Source organism: Mustelus asterias, chromosome 15, assembly GCF_964213995.1.
Source record: "Mustelus asterias chromosome 15, sMusAst1.hap1.1, whole genome shotgun sequence".
Classification (NCBI taxonomy): Eukaryota; Metazoa; Chordata; class Chondrichthyes; order Carcharhiniformes; family Triakidae; genus Mustelus; species Mustelus asterias.
This window is the reverse complement of record NC_135815.1, coordinates 49,622,358-49,641,846: the sequence shown is the minus strand read 5'-3', so window position 1 is coordinate 49,641,846 and position 19,489 is coordinate 49,622,358. Positions and strand designations below refer to the sequence as shown.

At 42.4% G+C, this 19,489-nt stretch overlaps 1 protein-coding gene across 1 annotated transcript in view; it reads right to left on the bottom strand.

The window, feature by feature from the left end:
* The window catches only part of LOC144504500 (echinoderm microtubule-associated protein-like 6), a 376,096-nt gene that overhangs the window by 235,185 nt on the left and 121,422 nt on the right, over positions 1–19,489 (bottom strand). The window contains exons 10-11 of the mRNA XM_078229865.1: positions 8,864–9,120; positions 2,156–2,368 (exon numbers count right to left, since the gene is read on the bottom strand). Coding sequence (XP_078085991.1) covers positions 2,156–2,368; positions 8,864–9,120 — 470 coding nt within the window. The remainder of the gene's footprint in view (positions 1–2,155; positions 2,369–8,863; positions 9,121–19,489) is intronic.

Genomic DNA, 19,489 nt, shown 5'->3' with positions numbered 1-19,489 from the left:
ATGTCTGCTCTCCTCCAGTAAAAAGCATACAGTACTATAACATTGGCACAAAGTCTTATGTGAACCATTCATCATGGCTAATTGAGTCAAATTAGTCTTACTGTTGAACTATCATTAACAAAATAGCCACAATTGTGAAAGAGTTCTATCACCCTTTGTGTATGGAACTCTCTCCTAATTTCACTCCTGAAAGTCTGGTTTTAATTGTTAGGTTATGCCCCCAAGTTCTAGGCTGCCTACCAACAGAAAATAGTTTCTCCCTCTCTAACCTATTGGATCCCCTTAACATCTTGACACCTTTGATCAAATCACCATTAAATTTACTAACTTCCAAGAATTACAATCATAATTTGAATAATACAACCCTAGTTTGCAGAATTCATATAAGCCCTTTTCTCTCACTTCTCTTGTAAACCAAGGTTCTTTAATTACACAAGTAGAACTCTTGCCCATTAGGACATGGGCAAGTCTTGTATTTACCAAATATTTATTTAATCACTTCCTCTGCTCACCTGCCGCTCCAAAGTTTATGTTACCCCAATTTTATCCATTCATATTGTTTCTGGGCTCAATCTTTATTAAAATCTCTGATTCTCAAGCTAGGAGCACACACCAATGTACCTAAATTTCAGGGATCCCACTCTGATAGTGTTAAACTAGAGATTACAAACCTCCCAAAACCACCAATCACCAGCCCCCCGCCCCTATTTCTTACTCAACTCTAAAGTTGTTGACCCCATGGTATACTGCTGTAACTGGGACACTACCATAGCTATGGCAGGCAGTTAGTACCTGTATAAGCACTTCAGTGGTACTCATGAAATCTCATCTTGCAAGGCAGCTAGAGGATTTTCACAGTAACTTCATTGGAGTGCTAATGTAAGCCTACTTGTGACACTAATAAATAAGACAGGACCACCATTACCCCAACCTGGGGACTTCCATGGCACTACCCAAGCTAAGGAAAAAGCTATCAATAATTTTGAACTAAAAAAGGAACCATTTTCTTCCCAAGGAAGGTATTCAATGTCAACCGAGATTGATCACTCTGAGTAAGATCCAAGACCTTTGAAAATGCTTCAACTGGACTCACCAGTTCATAACTGGTGGGTGTTGTTTTGGAGTCTTATGAAGGTGTACAGGATAGAATTTCTAGGTAGGTCAGGAACTCTCCAAAACAAGCTATAGATAGATTGGCAGAAAAATTAAACAGTATTGACTAAATTTTAGTGTCTGAGAAAAAATCCTGAATCCATAGCTTCAGGAATCCAAAGCATGATCCCAGACTGGACCACTAATTGTGCTTAAAGGGTGTTAACTTGTGAGTCCAACCAACTGAGAAGTATTTTGGGGCATGTTTTGTAATGCTATTAATCAACATGCAAATATGACTTATGTGTTTAAGTTTTTTTTGCTAATAAATGTTTATCTTTAATATTTATAATCCCCAAAAGTGTTACTGAAATTTGTGCCTTTTGAATCCTTTAAACGTATCTTCTTGTGGTCAAAATCCAAAAAAAAGTTGTGAAATGTTGCCAGGTTTGTCTTTGGGATTTGCAATGATCATCTGCCAGATCATAACATAAGCACCCTGTTAGGAGTTCACAACAAAGGGAGTTCATTTTATGCTAAAAGACATGTTTGGTGGCTCCTCTCTAGCAGGTCATCCAGGAAAGCTCAACAGCAGGCTGGTATCAAGTTTATCCGCATTCAGCTTATTTGCATCCCAGCCAAGTTCCTTGTCTTTTCAACAGAATTACACTGCTGCAAGATTTTCAGCACCTGGATATTATTCTGGTTATTATGAAGAAAGATGATGTGGATTGAAAAGAACATAAGAAAATGAAAAAAGTAAAAAAGTAAAAGTTAAAGAATATGAGGAAAAATTAGTTCACATAGTGGTGTTTCTAGTTGCTTCAATTGATTTTTCAGAGACGAATAGCACCAGAGACCACTACCGACAAGTCTTGTGGCGCTGCTGACTGCCAGGGAAATCAATGTATTCTGCATTGTGTCACTAGAAGTGGCACTATATGAACAAAGCTTTCCCCCTTATGAGCCTTTGGAACACACAAAGCTGATGTATTAGGATAACATTTATCATCTATAGACAGTATAATTCCTAGTTATGACAGTCAAGAAACAGATTCCTTACCTTTCTTCAAACAAGGAAACCTAAAGAGTTTGACCAATCCGAAGTCATCGCCAGACACGAGCGTAGCACTACCAAAGTTCGCATCCACAAAATTGATGTCCGTGATGTCTGTATACTTAGGCCAAATTCCATTTACTTCAGGTCCAATTACACAAGTCCAGGTGGCCCAATGAATCCCTTTTATTTCATCTTTACTTGTTAAATGCTTTCCAGCTTAAAAATATATTTGGTATATTAATACAGAAAAATGTTTAATATTTTATTTACATTTTAAAATCATAGGGCCATATTTTATATGGATTAATAGTGCTGACAGTTTCAGTGCAAATTTGAAGTTCTTTTTTTAGGGGAAACATGGTCTTGTAACTTCATTCAATGCATACAGTATTAAAATACATGCATAATTTGACTTACACCACAAAGCCCACAACTCTTACTATTTGCTCAAACACTGAAGAATTGCAGGTCAAAATATAACCGTGCAAATTTCCCTACAAGCTATTTTCCCAGTCTTTCGGCATGTAATTTAAAAAAATAAAATACAGACAAGGCAATTTCTTCCAGGTTGGACTCGACTGGCCTGGACTTTGCTATAACAATAGCAGAGAGGCTATCAGCAATCACCATTATTACAGTAAATTGGAAAGCAATGTCTGGCATCCAGTTGCATGTGACAACTTCACATCTTCCTTATCCCAAAGTGCCTTCTAAATTCTAGTAGATTCTAAGTTCTAGAAGTAGTGATCCTCATAATGATGAGATTAGGCACAATGTAGCACATCACATTGAACAAGGAGACCCTCTCAGGTGTGTACTGCAGGAATCCCCTTGAGAGATCTAAGCAAGGAAATCTCTGGCTTGCTCAATGGTGTTGCAGGTGGCTCAAGGGCTTTCAGCAAAGGCCCGCTGTTCTCACATGCTTGGATAGTATTAGAAAGTCATGAGCAATATGGTAGGGTGTGACATTGTCATTGAATAGCCATCCTGTGATCTCTTGGAGAGCTGAAGATGGTATGAATTTCTGATTGTTGCAGGATAAAAGTTTTATGGATTCTGCCCAAATAGTGGGCAATCACCAAGATTAATTTCTTTGTGTTATCACAAAGCAATTACACTCTGACAGGGTGGCAGCCATTGTATTTGGTATCCCACCCTGCATCATCAAGAAGCCTGCTATCCTAGCAAAGTCATGACATGTCCTTTCATCTAGGCCTTCTCCCCTCAAGGAGAAGAGGTGGAAGTCCCATAAGCTGGTGTGGGGCACATTCGTCATCTTCTGGATGCTTCTGTGGACTAAAAAATTGTGACACCTTACTGATGCCACCAGCTCCTACCTACAAGGTTCCCATTGTATATTAAACAAAGGCAATGGTGATCTCCAAAGTAATTAGGAGGGCAATCCTGGTCCTGGGTCGTGGCTCCAAGTTGTCAAGAAGGAGGTGACACAGCTCTGTCACTACCTAGTGAAGTTAAGTCTCCTGAAGCACTGCTCTTGATTCATCAAATCTATGTGCTGGTGATATGGGGTAGGACCTTCTAAGTAGAGTACTCATCCTCCTTCCAATGCACAGATTCCTTTCTTCACCTCTTCCTCTGCAGGTCTTACTCATGTTACACAGAAGTAGCAGCACTGTAATTACTGTCCTCATACTTATGGAAAGCAAAGTTACTTGCTGCTTTTCCATGGTGAACAGAAACCTCCAAATGTCTCCAGCAGCTCACTGCATGCTTCTATCAACTTGGCTGAGCACAAATAAGACAAAGTCACCTCAGGTGAAACTTAAGTGCCTTTTAAGCTGTCTTGGTACAGGTACAACATCTTGACCACGTGCCCTTCCACAAAAAGCAGAACAAATCCAATCAGACCAATTACAGCTCCATCAATATATTCTCAGTCATCAGCATTAAGTGGTGGAAGGTGTCACCGACAGCACTGTTACGTGGCACTTAATCAACAATAACATGCTCGTCGAAGCTCAGTTTGGGGTTTGCCAAGGCACTTAGTTCCAGAACTCACTACAGCCTTGGTCTCACCATAGAAAAAAGTATAAATTCCAGAGGTGAGGTCAAGTAAGTGAGGTCTTGACATTAGGCCAGGATTTGACTGAGTGTACCAACAAGGAGCCCTAGCAAAAATGAAGTCAATGGGAATTGGGGGAAAACATTCCACTAGTTGGAGACATGCCTAACACAAAGGAAGATGGTTGTGGTTGTTGGAGGCCAATCATCTTAGTCCCAGGATATCTCTTCAAGAATTGCTCAGGGTGGTGTCCCAAGCCCAACCGTCTTCAGCTGCTTCATCAATGACCTTCACTCGATCATCAGGTCATATATAGGCATGCTTGCCATAGTATCTGCAATTTTTCAGATACCGAAGTATCCGCCCATGATTTCAAAGTGACCACAGCTGAGACCTGAATGTTCAAGGGTGTTTAACAGTTTGGAAGGACAGAAATAAATTAAATTTCTGTAGTAGATCTGTTAATAAGGGATGAGATATGAAAACTGACAGTAAAAACTTCTATAAATATAGAAAGGAAAAAAATGCTAAAGTGAGTTTGGTGTCTTAGAGGATGAGGCTGGGGAATTAATAATGGGAATACAAGGAAGTGGCAGAGACTTTGAACAATTATTCTGTACCTATCTTCACAGTAAAAGAAACAAAAAGCATCCCAAGAACAGCAGAAAAGCAAGGGTCAAAAAGGAGGGAAGGATTTAAAACAATCAGAGCCCTAGAATCCCTACAGTGTAGAAGGAAGCCATTCGGCCCATCGAGTCTACACCGACTAACCCACCCCAAGCCCTATCCCCACAACCAAATACATTTACCCTGCTAATCCCCCTAGCCTACACATCTCGGGACACTAAGGAGCAATTTAGCACAGCCAATCGACCTAACCCACACATCTTTGGACTGTGGGAGAAAACCCCTGCAGACTTAGAATCTTAGAAACCCTACAGCACAGAAAGAGGGCATTCGGCCCATCGAGTCTGCACCGACCACAATCCCACCCAGGCCCTACCCCCATATCCCTACATATTTACCCACTAATCCCTCTAACCTACGCATCCCAGGACACTAAGGGCAATCTTAGCATGGCCAATCAACCTAACCTGCACATCTTTGGACAAGACACGGGGAGAATGTGCAAACTCCACACTGACAGTGACCCAAGCTGGGAAACGAACCCAGGTCCCTGGAGCTGTGAGGCAGCAGTGCTAACCACTGTGTCACTGTGCCGCCCCTATCACTAAGGAAAATTAATGGGACAAATAGCTGACAAGTCCCCTGGACATGATGGCCTGAATGCTGGAGTCTTAAAAGAACTGGCTGTAGAGATAGTAGATGCATTGGGCGTAATCTTCCAATTTTCCCCAGGGTCTGGAAAGATCCCATGGATCAGAAAATTGTAAAAATAACAACTCTATTCAAGAAAAGAGGGAGACCAAAATCAGAAAACTATAAGTACCTAACATCTATCATTAGAATTATGCTAGAATGAATTATTAAGCAAGGAGTAGCTGACCATTTAGAAAATCATAATACAATCAGGCAGGGTCAACAATTAGGCACAGTCAACACGGTTTTGAGAAAAGGAAATTGTGTACAACATATTTCCAGGTGTTCTTTGAAGATGTAACACACAGAGTGGATAAAGGGGTATCAGTAGATATAGTATATTTGGATTTTCAAAAGAAATTTGTTAAGGTGTTACATAAGAACAGAATGCACAAGGTAAGAGCTCATGGTGTTGGGGGTGATATATTAGCATGGATAGAGAATTGGCAAACTACAGGAAACAGAGAGTGGAGATAAATGGTTCTTATTCAGGTTAGCAAATTAACTATTCGAGTGCTGCAGGAATCTGTGCTGAGGTTTCAAATACTTAACAGCTATATTAATGACTTGGATGAAGGAACCAGCTGCAATGTAGCCAAATTTGCTGATAAAAAGAGTCTGCAAAGGAATATAGACAGGTTAAGTGTATAATGTGGGAAAACATGAGGTTGTGCACTTTATCAGAAGTATAGAGAAATGGATATTGTTTAAATGGAGGGAGAAGGATGCTACAAAGGCATCGGGATGTCTTTGTATACGAATCAGAAAAAGTGAGTACTCCAGTACACAATTAGGAAGACCTGTATTGCAAAAGAAATGAAGAAGTAGGGAAGTCTTACTGCAATGTTGGTGTGCCAACTGAAAGGCTCTCATATGCACAAAAACGTGGGCAGAAGGATAAAACTCATTTGAACTGTCAAAACTCATCGGAACTGTCAAAGCTCACTGGAACTGTCAAATCTGTCAAGGAATTTAAACAAACACTGCTGGGCTTTAAATTTAAAAAAAGGTGCTAAAAAAAAAATCCGATGCCGGTTACTTCACTCTGTTGACATAAGGCTGAGAGCGATTATTATAGGGTTTGTGCTGGATGATTGAAGTTACAACCCAACATATCACACTGGGGTGCCTGTTAAGTGAGCAGTTTGTTTGATAGTTTCAAGTTGTTATAGAATAGAAATGTTTGTTTTCGTCAGAGATTAGTTGAAAGATCATAGAATCCCTACAGAAGGCCATTCGGCCCATCGAGCCTGCACCAACAACAATCCCACCCAGCCCCTACCCCGTAACCCCATATATTTACCCTACTAATCCCCCGAACCTACATATCTTGGGACATTAAGAGGCAATTTAGCATGGCCAATCAATGAGTTATTTTTAAAATAGTGAACAGAATTTTAAGCTCCCCTACGACAGGTTTTTTAGTTGGGGGAAAGGGGCCATGAAATTACAGGGATAGGATTACCTCCAGATTTACTCCTGCCCTGAACACAGTAATTTTACACCGAGTCAGGCAAGGCCTCAGATGAGAAGCCCACTCTTGCCCCAATTGAGGACCTTAAGTGGCAAGTTGATAGCCACTACAGGGCCGTTCCCACCCAGCATCAATTATTAGGCTGGTGATAACATTGCCTGCGCCCCCCCCCCCCCCTACCCATCGCTCCGTGGGATCCCTCAGATCTAACTTGTCCAGCATTAAGGCTCAGGCAGGTTAGTGTAGCTCCTCTTCTGTCCATGGCAGTGCCATCACTGCAGAAACTGAAGACATGTCAGCCAATCAGATTAACCAGCAGTTTACTAAGGTGGGACTTCCTCCTGTGTGAGGGCTGAAGTCCTGTCTGCAGCCATTCAACCCTCATTGGAGTGTAAATTAACTGTGGGGCAGACGGAGTCTGTGGAACGTGTTGGCTGCAGACTCTTAGGGTGGCAAGAGGGAAACCCCCACCATTCAAAAAACTCAGGCCGCAACTTTATTTTATATCATGATGGCTTCTGAGATTTATCTGTGGTGGATACTAGATGAGTTGGCATGGAGGGGATATGAGTAAAGGGTGGTGCATAGTGGGACGTAAGTTGGCATGAGGGCTAAAGAGAGACATGAGGCAATTGGGGGCATGGGTTGCCATAGGAAGTTTGAGAGGCCAGTGGGGGTAGATTGAAAGGCACAAGGAATATGAGCGATCAAAGGGTGTGGGTGGGAACCTGAGGTGATATGGGTTAGCATGGATGGGGTATGGGGAATGTGGGGGTGAGGGTGGGTGAGGGCTAAAGGCTATTTTTTTGTTGTTAACTTTTAAGAAATAAATCTAACTAAGTCCCGGTGCACAGGGTAGGGCCTTACACCCAGCCTGCCTCAACACCCATTCCAGGGGTGCTCTGCCCAATTTCTAATTCATTTCACCCCCAGATCCCACTCTACCAGAATTAAAATCAAACCTTCCTGGTTCAAGTTCACAGGCCTAGGAAATGTCCACTGTCTGCGTTCCTGTCTCAGGAGTAAAAAGAAACTGAATACCATTCAAGATAAAGTAGCCCCCTTGATTGGCACTATATCTATCTCCTAAAACATTCAGTCCCTCCACCACCGACACACAGTGGCAGCAGTATGTAACATCAACAAGATGCACTGCAGCAAGGCTCCTTTGACAGCTCCACCCAAACTTACGATCACTACCATCTTAGAAGGACAAGAGCAGCAAATATATGGGAACACCATTACCTGCAAGTTTCCCTTTAAGCCATACACTGCTTGGACTATACTGCTGCTCCTTCATTGTTGCTGGATTAAAAATCTGGAACTCCCTATAACTATTAGTACTGTGGGAGCATCTACATGGACATTAGCGTTTCAAGAAGGTGAACTAATACCACTTTCTCAAGAGCAATTATGGAGGGACAATAAATGCTTGCCTTGTCAGCAATGCTCACATCCAATGAACTAATAAGAAAGGAAGATGGTGTCTATCCATTTATTGGCCAACTTTGCATTGTATTAGCCTGTCACAATGTCATGATCTCTTATGTTCAGCAACTTCAGACACATACAGGGGGCAAATCTGCGTACCCCACTTTGGTTGACTCCTGCCATGTGAACTGTGCAGAAAGTGACACTTCCTCTGCTACAACTTTGTAGGTAGACCTGCGTAACAGCACTAGAAGCCCTCATCGTGTTTTTTTTACTGTAATTGTAATTGAATAAAATAAAAATCTGCATTCAGCATTAAGCAATTAATAGTTATTGAGTTGAGAGCAATTTCCACTGATTTTCCCTGAAAAACATTACTCTGAACATACTGAAATAAAATAAGCATAACATGACATCTATGATAGCATTAATTTCCAAATAAAAGAGAAAGATGAGTACTTACACGGCATTTTGTAAAACAGTCTTTCTCCAGCACCATCATTCACCTGTAGATATTTGCTATCAATAGACCAGTCAATATGTGTAATAAAACTAGATGACTTGCTGCATTCTCCAACTTTCTTGTATCGTTGTGAAACTGCATAGATGTCAACCAGACCATCATTTGAACCTACAGCAAGGTAAGATCCATCCGGAGAATATTTCATTTCATGAATTACCTCCTTTCGGTCTTTAATATGGACCACCTCTGTCATATCTCTGTGAACAATACGATAAAAGTAGCATGGTTTTTGCACTTGATAGTCATAGTAGCATTTTTGTACTAAAATAAATGCTCATTCCAATATTTTCTATCTTATATCTACGGAAATAGTAGATCTTACAATGACATTATAAATTTCTTAGGTCTTTTGAAGAAAACAATCATAGCATCACAGAAAAGATATGGTGCAGAAAGAAGCTATTCAGCCCAGCATATCTGCGCCAGCCAAAAAAAGAGGGAAAAAATGTGACTGCAATCCCAACTTTCAGCATCTGGTCTATAGCCTTGCAGATGCAGAACCAGGTACCTTTTAAATGAGTTGAGCATTTAAGCCTCAACCACCAACTAAGGCAGTGACGTCCAAATACCCATCACCCTCTGGGTGGAAAGGTTTTTTTCTCATATCCTCTCTAATTCTTTTACCAATCACCTTAAATCTAAGCCACTTGGTAATTGACCCCTCAGCTAAGGGAAACAAGTCCTTCTTGTCTATCTGTCTAGGTCCCTCAATCATAGAAACCCTACAGTGCAGAAAGAGGCCATTTGGCCCATCGAGTCTGCACCGACCACAATCCCACCCAGGTCCTACCCCCATATCTACCCGCTAACCCACACATCTCAGGACATTAAGGGGCAATTTTAGCATGGCCAATCAACCTAACCCGCACATCTTTGGACTGTGGGAGGAAACCGGAGCACCCGGAGGAAACCCATGCAGACACGAGGAGAATGTGCAAACTCCACACAGACAGTGACCCAAGCCGGGAATCGAACCCAGGTCCCTGGAGCTGTGAAGCAGCAGTGCTAACCACTGTGCTACCGTGCCGCCCATTAATGTTATACACCTCAATTAGGTCACCCATTAGCTTCCTCTGTTCCAAGGAAAACAATCCTAACCTATCCAATCTCTCCTCATAGTTGCAATTTTCAAGCTCTGGCAACATTCTTGTAAATCTCTGCACTTTCTGCAGACCAATAATGTGGTGACCAGAACTGTACACAAAATTGCAGCTGCAGCCTCACCAGCATTTAATACAGTTCCATAATTACGCCCCTGATTTTACCCAATAAAGGAAAGCATTCCATAAGCTTTCTTGACCACCTTGTCCACCTGTCCTGCCACCTTCAAGGACCTGTGGACATAAACTACAAGACCTTTCATTTTCTCAACCCCTTTCAAATTGCATATTTACTGGCTTTGTTTGCCCTCTTCAAATGCATAACCTCACACTTCTCCGGATTGAATTCTATTTGCCACTTTTCCGTCCACTCAATCAAACCATTGGTATCATTCTGTAGTCAACAATTATCCTCTTCACTATCAACTACACTATCAATTTTTGTGTCATCTGCAACTTTCCCAATTATGCCTCCCACATTTAAGTCTAAATCATTAATGTATATACAACAAGCAGTAAGGTTCCCAAAACTGAGCCCTGTAGCACACCACTGCAAACTGTTTTCCATTCACAAAAACATCCATCGACCATTACTCATTGTTTACTGGCACTGAAACAAATTTGGTTCCAATCTGCCTCCTTCCCTATACTCCATGAGATCTCACTCTTCTGACAAGTCTTCATGTGGGACCTTGTCAAATGCCTTACTGAAATTCATGTAGACAATATCCGCTGCACTACCCTCATCAATCCTCCTTGTTACTTCCTCAAAAAACTCTATAGAGTTAATAAGACATGATTTCACCTAACAAAGCCATGTTGACTATCTCTGATCAATCCATGCATTTCTAAGTAATACCTTCTCCTGTCTCAGAACTTTTCTAATAAATTGCTCACCACTGAAGTCAGACTAACTGGCCTATAGTTTTCTGACCTCTCTCTCATACTTTTTAAAATAATGGTAATGTTTGAAATCCTGCAGGGCTCCGATACTTCACCCGTATTTAGCGAGGATTGGAAAATAATCCTCAGAGCATCTGCTATTTCCTCCCTGGTTCCCTTCAGCAGCCTGGTGTACAATCCATCCGGCCCCGGTGATTCATCCGCTTCAAGGAAGCCAGTCTCTTCAGTACTTCCTCTCTCAATAAACTTACTGTATCTAGTATTTCACACACCTCTTTAACCAAAATGTCTGCATAATTCCTCTCTTTAGTGAAGATAGAGACAAAGGACACAATCTTACGAAACAAAGTGCCGAAAGAGCAAGGAAATGGGAGAGTTTCAGACTTGTTTGCTGGATGAGTTTGAAAATGCAATCTTATGACACACTGTCACTTTTTTGGACAGAAGTGTGAATCTCAACAGTAAAGATGGACACCAACCCCTCCCCCCACAATGAGCCTCTTATCATGATCCCTTCCATGGCCCACCCTGCGCCACGAACCCCCGCAGCACTACTTCTTGCCAACCACCCCCCTCACCTGCAGAGCTCCCTACTGCCGAGCTCTCCCCAAATCCCTTCATTTGCGGAGCTCCCTCCTGCTGATCACCACCTGCGACACCCCGCCCCACCCCCCAACAGGGCTACATCCCTGCACAGTTCCCTCGTTGTTTCCCCCATCTGCAGAGTTTCCCCCTCATCTCCACTGCAGAGTTCCCCTCCGTGCCTCCTCGCCATGCAGAGCTCCCTCCCCACCTGCAGAGCTCGCTCCTTGCCTCCCCCACTGTAGAGTCCCCCCCGCCCCCATGCAGAGCTTCTCCACTTTGGAAGGAATAATAGTAAAATGGACTATTATTTAAATGGTGAAAAATTACAACATGCTACTGTGCAGAGGGACCTGGGGGTCCTTGTGCATGAATCGCAAAAACTCAGTTTGCAGGTGCAGCAGGTGATCAAGAAGGCAAATGGAATGTTTGCCTTTATCACGAAGGGGATGGAGTATAAAAGCAGGGAGGTCTTGCTGCAATTGTACAAGGTACTGGTGAGGCCGCAACTGGAGTACTGTGTGCAATTTTGGTCCCCTTATTTGCGGAAGGATGTATTGGCCTTGGAGGGAGTACAGAGAAGGTTCACCAGGTTGATACCGGAGATGAGGGGGTTAGCTTATGAGGAGAGATTGAGTAGATTGGGCCTGTACTCATTGGAGTTTAGAAGGCTGAGGGGAGATCTTATAGAGACATGTAAGATAATGAAGGGGCTAGACAGGATAGAGGCAGAGAGATTCTTCCCACTTAGAAAGGAAACAAGAACTAGAGGACACAGCCTCAGAATAAGGGGGAGTCAGTTTAGGACAGAGTTGAGGAGGAACTTCTTCTCTCAGAGGGTAGTGAATCTCTGGAATTCTCTGCCCATTGAAGCAGTGGAGGCTACCTCGTTAAACATGTTTAAGTCACAGGTAGATAGATTTCTGATCAATAAGGGAATTAAGGGTTATGGGGAGCGGGCGAGTAAGTGGAACTAAACCACCATCAGATCAGCCCTGATCTTATTGAATGGCAGGGCAAGCTCAAGGGGCTAGATGGCCTACTCCTACTCCTATTTCTTATGTTCTCGCCATCTGCAGAGCTTCTCCCCTCGCCTCCCTGTCATAGTCCCACCTCTAGTCAGGCCACAACCCCTTGGAACAGCCCCGGCACAGTAATGGTGCCCAGTAGGCACTGCCAGGGTGCCCAGTGGGCCAGGGTGGCACTATCCCATGGGCACTGCCATCTGGAACTCACTAAAGACACATAAAACAGAAAGGCGTGAAGTCGATCTCACTGGCAAAATGGCCCAGTAAGATCACGAGTTGTGGAAAAGCAAGCACGAACCTGATTTTTCACTTCTCATGCAATCTTACCGGCTTGCACACCAATTGACTGGAGCGGTAAAGCAGTAGGATCATGCCCAAAGTACCCGTTGAGAATCCTGCCCAAATCATCTGAATCAACCCACAAGTTACCATGTTCATAGACTCTACCTTTTCTTTATTTTCTTGTTCTGAATGTATTGGTAAAACATCTTAATAATCTTCCTTGATTTTACCTGTCAATATTATTTTGTGTCCTCTCTTTGCTTTTCTAATTTCCATTTTTACTTCACCTTTGTATTTCTATACTCCTGTAGACTTTCTACAGTATTAAGTCTATTATGACTGTCAGAGTTCTGATGAAGGGTAATCCTGACTCGAACTGTTGGCTCTATTCTCTCTCCGCAGATGCTGTCAGGCCTGCTGAGATTTTCCAGCATTTTTTGTTTTCGTGTTTAGAGATAGTTTAAGTAATTTATACTTGCACTGTGTGCGTTAGACATAATGTACAAGTTTAAGCTTAATTTATGTCCAAGGAAAGGCTTAAAACTTCAGTTCAGCTTTATTTTAAAAAGGCAGCCTGAAAATCTATTGCTTTAGATGCCTGCATTGTAATGAGGTTTTACGACATAAAAGCAGTTAGAGGGTTTAAAAAAAACTAAGCTGTTGCTTAGCTACCAGAGGTCCACACTGCAAAGCAGAAGCAGTTAGAGTCATTTTGGAACCAGGTAAGCCAGAGGCAAGGAGCATTCCACAGGCACTCCCAAAACAGCAGGACAATATAGGTAACGGAAAGGAAATCCCAGAAACTATTGGAGAAAGTCTCAAAAATCAGGGAATTGGACAGAGGAAGATCTCAGGAGCACTGTGAAGTCAAAGGATCATGATCTTGTTTGCTGAAGTTAAAGCAAGGTGCAGAAAAAATGCTTTGAAATAGAGACAGCTGCAGGAAGCAAATTTAAAGTCAGCGTGCAAGAAGTCAGACATTCAAAGTAATCAAAAGGTTGGTGAATGTTAATACAGCCTGTGAAGCAGTGGCGTTCTGTTGGCATGGCTGGGTATCTGAGAGATTATGCGGAAGCTTGAATGGTAATCCAGAACAGAGAAATGTTAAAAGGAGAAGTTGAAATTCTAGAAGTGGATCCTTGCAGAAGGCATCCAAAGAATGCCAAAGTGTGTTCTTCTAAACAGGAGACTGAAAACGCTTGTGTGGAAGACAGGGTTCTAGTAAGACCAATTGGCCACAGTGTAACAAACATCTGGGGGAACCGAGGAGCAATTCACAAGTGTATTGCGTGGTATTTGTCAATTGGTTTCAGAGTGTGGTGTGTCTGACTACAGTTTGTCTATTGGTTTACATAGACTATGAACTTACTGAGAACATTAGAGTACAAGATTATCTTGTAACTTGTAGAATGCTATGTAAAAGGGGAAATAAAGAAAAATACATGAGTGAGTTAGTAGCGTCTGTGTCATTGAATTAAAATTGGTTTAGTTCTATATGTTGCTTTCAGGTTGTTGATTGTTACAGTTGTATTTTAAATTGATTGAAATGAGGTGAAGGATCGTTATGATAAAATGAAGGAGAATTGATGTTTATGTAGTTGTTTCTTTAATTTGTTCATGGGATGTGCGCATCTGTGGCCAGGTTAGCATTTATTGCCCATCCCTAATTTCCCTTGAAAAGCTTTATGATAAGCCGCCTTCTTAAACTGTCCATGTGATGTGGGAACAGTCTCAGTGCTCTTAGGAATCAAGTTCCAGGATTTCGACCAGTGAATTGAAAGAACGGTGAAAAAGTTCCAAGTCAGGATGCTGTGTGGTTTGTAGAGGACCTTACAGATGGTGGTGTTCATGTGCATCTGCTGCCCTTGACCTTTTATGTGGTGCAGGTCACAGGTTTGGAAGGTGTTTTTGAAGGAGCCTTGGTAAGTTACTGCAGTGTGACTAGCATATACACATTGCTGCCACTATGCATAGGAGGGAGTAAATATTGAATAATTATTTTGTTCTGGCAAGAGAAAGGGCATGAAATACGTCTGAGGAGATAATGAGTAATGACACTCATAGTGAAAATGTGAGTTTTGTCACTGGTTGTTCCTGTAAGTGTTACAAAAGAAGACATGAATAATGTACAAGAAGTGCTGGGAGAAACATGTTTTAGTGAGGAGTTGAAGGAAATCAGCATTAGTAGAGAAATAGTTTTGGTGAAATTGATGGGGTTGAAGGTGGATAAATCCCCAGGTCTTGATAATCTTCATCCCAGAGTACTTAAGGAAGTGGCCCTGGAAATAGTAGATCCATTGGTGGTTATTTTCTAAAATTCATTGGATTCTGGAACAGTTCCTACAAATTGAAGGGTAGCTAATGTAAGCCCACTATTCAAAAAGGGAGGTAGAGAGAAAACAGAGAACTATAGATCAGGGAGCCTAATGTCAGTACTGGGGAAGTTGCTAGAGTCTATTATCAAGGATTTCATAACTTGGGATGTGGAAGGCAGTGGTATAATCAGGTGAAGTCAGCATTTACAAAAGGGAAATCATGCTTGACGAATCTATTGGAATTCTTTGACAATATAACTAGCAGAGTTGACCAAGGCGAACCAGTGAATGTGGTTTATTTAGACTTTCAGAAGGCTTTCAACAAGGTCTCACATTACAGACTATTATGTAAAGTTAAAGCACATGGGATTGCAGGTGGTGTCTTGAGATGGATAGAAAGCTGGTTAGCAAATAGGAAGCAAAGAGTTGGCATAAATGGGTCCTTTTTTAATTGGCACTCAGTGACTAGTGGTTCCACAGGGATCTGTGCTAGGACACCCAACTGTCCACATTATATATTTATGATTTGGAAGAGGGAACTGAGTGTATTATCTCCAAATCTGCAGATAATACAAAGTTGGGTGGGAGGTGAGCTGTGAGGAGGTTGCAGTGGTGCTTCTGCATGATTTGGACAGGCTGAGTGTGTGGACATCTGCATGGCAGATGAAGTATATAATGTGGATATATGTGAGATTATCCACTTTGGTAGTAATAACAAGACGACAGATTATTATTTGAATGGGTGTAAATTCCAACGGGACCTTGGAATCTTTGTGCATCAGTCGCTGAAAGTAAGCACACAGGTACAGCAGGCAAATCGTACATTGACCTTCATAGCAAGAGAATTTGAGTATAGGGTTAGGGATAGACTTGCCAGCCCTCCAGTGGCTTTTGAAGGCTGGCCACCATCCTCAACTGGACAGTAGCCCTACAAAACCTCTTAATTGGCTGCCAGTGTCAATATTCTGCTTCACATCCCACCATCTGCCAAAGCAGCTTGTAACTCCAGCAGTTTTGCCGTTAAGCGGCAAAATTCAGCCCTTTGTGCCTACATTAAAGAAGAAATAGCAGGCCATCTGGATAAGAATGGTTCGATTAAGCAGACACAGCATGGATTCATGAGGGGAAAGTCGTGCTTGACGAACTTGTTGGATTTTTATGAAGATGTGACTAGTGCGGTTGACGGAGGGGAACCGGTGGATGCGGTGTTTTTGGATTTCCAAAAGGTGTTTGATAAGGTGCCTCACAAAAGGTTGCTGAAGAAGATTGGGTCACACGGAGTTGGGGGTAGGGTGTCAGCGTGGATTGAGGATTGGCTATCTGACAGGAAGCAGAGAGTTGGAATAAATGGGTGCTTTTCTGGTTGGCAGATGGTAACTAGTGGCGTGCCGCAGGGATCGGTACTGGGGCCTCAACTATTTACCATTTGTATAGACGATCTGGAGGAGGGGACTGTGTGTAGGGTAACAAAGTTTGCAGACGACACAAAGATAAGTGGAAAAGTGAATCGTGTGGAGGGCGTAGAAGGTTTGCAGAGAGATTTGGACAGGCTGAGTGAGTGGGCGAGGACCTGGCAGATGGAGTATGACGTTGACAAATGCGAGGTTATTCACTTTGGAGGAAATAATAGCAAATTGGATTATTATCTAAATGGAAAAAAATTACAACATACTACTGTGCAAAGGGACCTGGGGGTCCTTGTGCATGAGACGCAAAAACCCAGTCTGCAGGTGCAACAGGTGATCAGGAAGGCAAATGGGATTTTGGCCTATATCGCAAGGGGGATAGAATATAAAAGCAGAGATGTTTTGCTGCATCTGTACAGGGCATTGGTGAGGCCGCAGCTGGAATACTGTGTGCAGTATTGGTCCCCTTATTTGCGGAAGGATATATTGGCCTTGGAGGGAGTGCAGAGAAGGTTCACCAGGTTGATACCAGAGATGAGGGGTGTTGATTATGAGGAGAGACTGAGCAGATTGGGTTTGTACTCGTTGGAATTTAGAAGGCTGAGGGGGGATCTTATAGAGACCTATAAGATAATGAAGGGGCTGGATAGGGTAGAGGTGGAGAGATTCTTTCCACTTAGAAAGGAAGCTAGAACTAGAGGGCACAGTCTCAAAATAAAGGGGGGTCAGTTTAGGACAGAGTTGAGGAGGAACTTCTTCTCTCAGAGGGTGGTGAATCTCTGGAATTCTCTGCCCACTGAAGTGGTGGAGGCTACCTCGTTGAATATGTTTAAATCACGGATAGATGGATTCCTGATCGGTAAGGAATTAGGGGTTATGGGGATCAGGCGGGTAAGTGGAACTGATCCACTTCAGATCAGCTATGATCTTATTGAATGGCGGGGCAGGCTCGAGGGGCTAGATAGCCTACTCCCGCTCCTATTTCTTATGTTCTTATTTCAGAATTGTTGAATAACTATCATTTCTAAAATATAAACTGGATTGAATGATTTTACAAAATGCATTAAGATTTTGGCACTACACATATATTTAAATCTTTCACAGCTGATTTATTGCAAACATACTGTGAAACTGATTATTTTTGCGGCAGATCTAAATTTAAACTTCAATGTTCATAAGGATGTACTTTTCATGATTATACAATATATATGAAAGCATTAGAAATAGAAGATTAACACAGAAACATAGAAAATAGGAGGAGTAGGCCATTCAGTCCATCAAGCCTGTTCCGCACTCAATTTGACCATCGCTGATCCTCCATCTCAACCCCATTCTCCTGCTCTCCCCAAACCCCTTGATGCCTTCAGTGTCAAGAAATCTATTTCTTTCTTAAATACATTCAGTGATTGGGCTCCACAGTCTTATGCGGCAGGAAATTCAACAGGTTCACCACCCACTGAGTGAAGAAATTTCTTCTCATCTCAGTCATAAATAGCCTACCCACATCCTGAAATTGTGACCTCTTGTTCTAAACCAAAACAACCCGCCACCCGCACCCCCCAACTCCCCAGCTAGGGAAAACATCATCCCTGCACCCAGTCTGTCCAGCCCTGTCCAAGGTTTATATGTTTCAATGAAATCCCCTCATTCTTCTGAACTCCTGTGAACACAGGCCTAATTGACTCAATCTCACCTCAGATGACAATTCCACCTTCCCAGGAATCAGTTCGGTGAACCTTTGTTGTAGACCTCCAAGCCTTCAGTACCATTCAATATGACACAGGTTGAACCTTTAACAAAACTTCATTTTCCCATCTTGATGCCCAAAAATGTATTGATCACAATCTTGAATGTACTCAATGACTGAGCACGAACAGCCCTTTGGGGTAAAGAATTCCAAGGATTCACAGCCTTTTGAGTAAAGAAATTTCTACTTAACTCAGTCCTAAGTAGCCAATGCCTTATCCTGAGACTATAACCATGAGTTCTAAACTCGTAGCATTCATTAAGAATTTTTATGTCTCAATGAAATCACTTCTTATTCTTCAAAATTGTGAGAATATAGGCTCATTCTTTTCAATCTCTCCTCTTTCTTTTCTTTATTCTTTGCTGCTTTAGTGGTGGTGGAAGCAGGCACATTAGTAACATTTAAGATGCATCTGGATGAGTACATGAATAGGAAGGGATACGGACTGACTCAGGGCAGGAAGCTTTTTTTTAGTTTGGTTAGGGAATCATGATCGGCACGGACTTGGAGGGCTGAAGGACCTGTTCCTGTGCTGTACTTTTCTTTGTTTACATAACAATCTTCTCATGCCAGAAACCAAGTTAGAGAACCTTTGTTGATCCCCTCCTAAACAAGATAATCCTTCCTTAAATAAGGAGGCCAAAGGAGGATGAGGGCGTGGAAGGATGGATTAGTAAATTTGCGGATGACACTAAAGTCGGTGGAGTTGTAGACAGTGCGGAGGGAAGTGGCAGGTTACAGAGGGACATAGATAAGCTGCAGAGCTGGGCTGAGAGGTGGCAAATGGAGTTTAATGCGGAAAAGTGTGAGGTGATTCACTTTGGAAGGAGTAACAAGAATACAGAGTACTGGGCTAATGGTAAGATACTTGGTAGTGTGGATGAACAGAGGGATCTGGGTGTCCATGTGCATAGATCCCTGAAAGTTGGCACCCAGGTTGATAGGGTTGTTAAGAAGGCGTACGGTGTGTTAGCTTTTATTGGTAGAGGGATTGAGTTTTGGAGCCAGGAGGTCATGCTGCAACTGTACAAAACTCTGGTGCGGCCGCATTTGGAGTATTGCGTACAGTTCTGGTCGCCGTATTATAGGAAAGATGTGGAAGTGTTGGAAAGGGTGCAGAGGAGATTTACCAGGATGTTGCCTGGTATGGTGGGAAAATCGTATGAGGAAAGGCTGAGGGGCTTGAGGTTGTTTTCGTTAGAG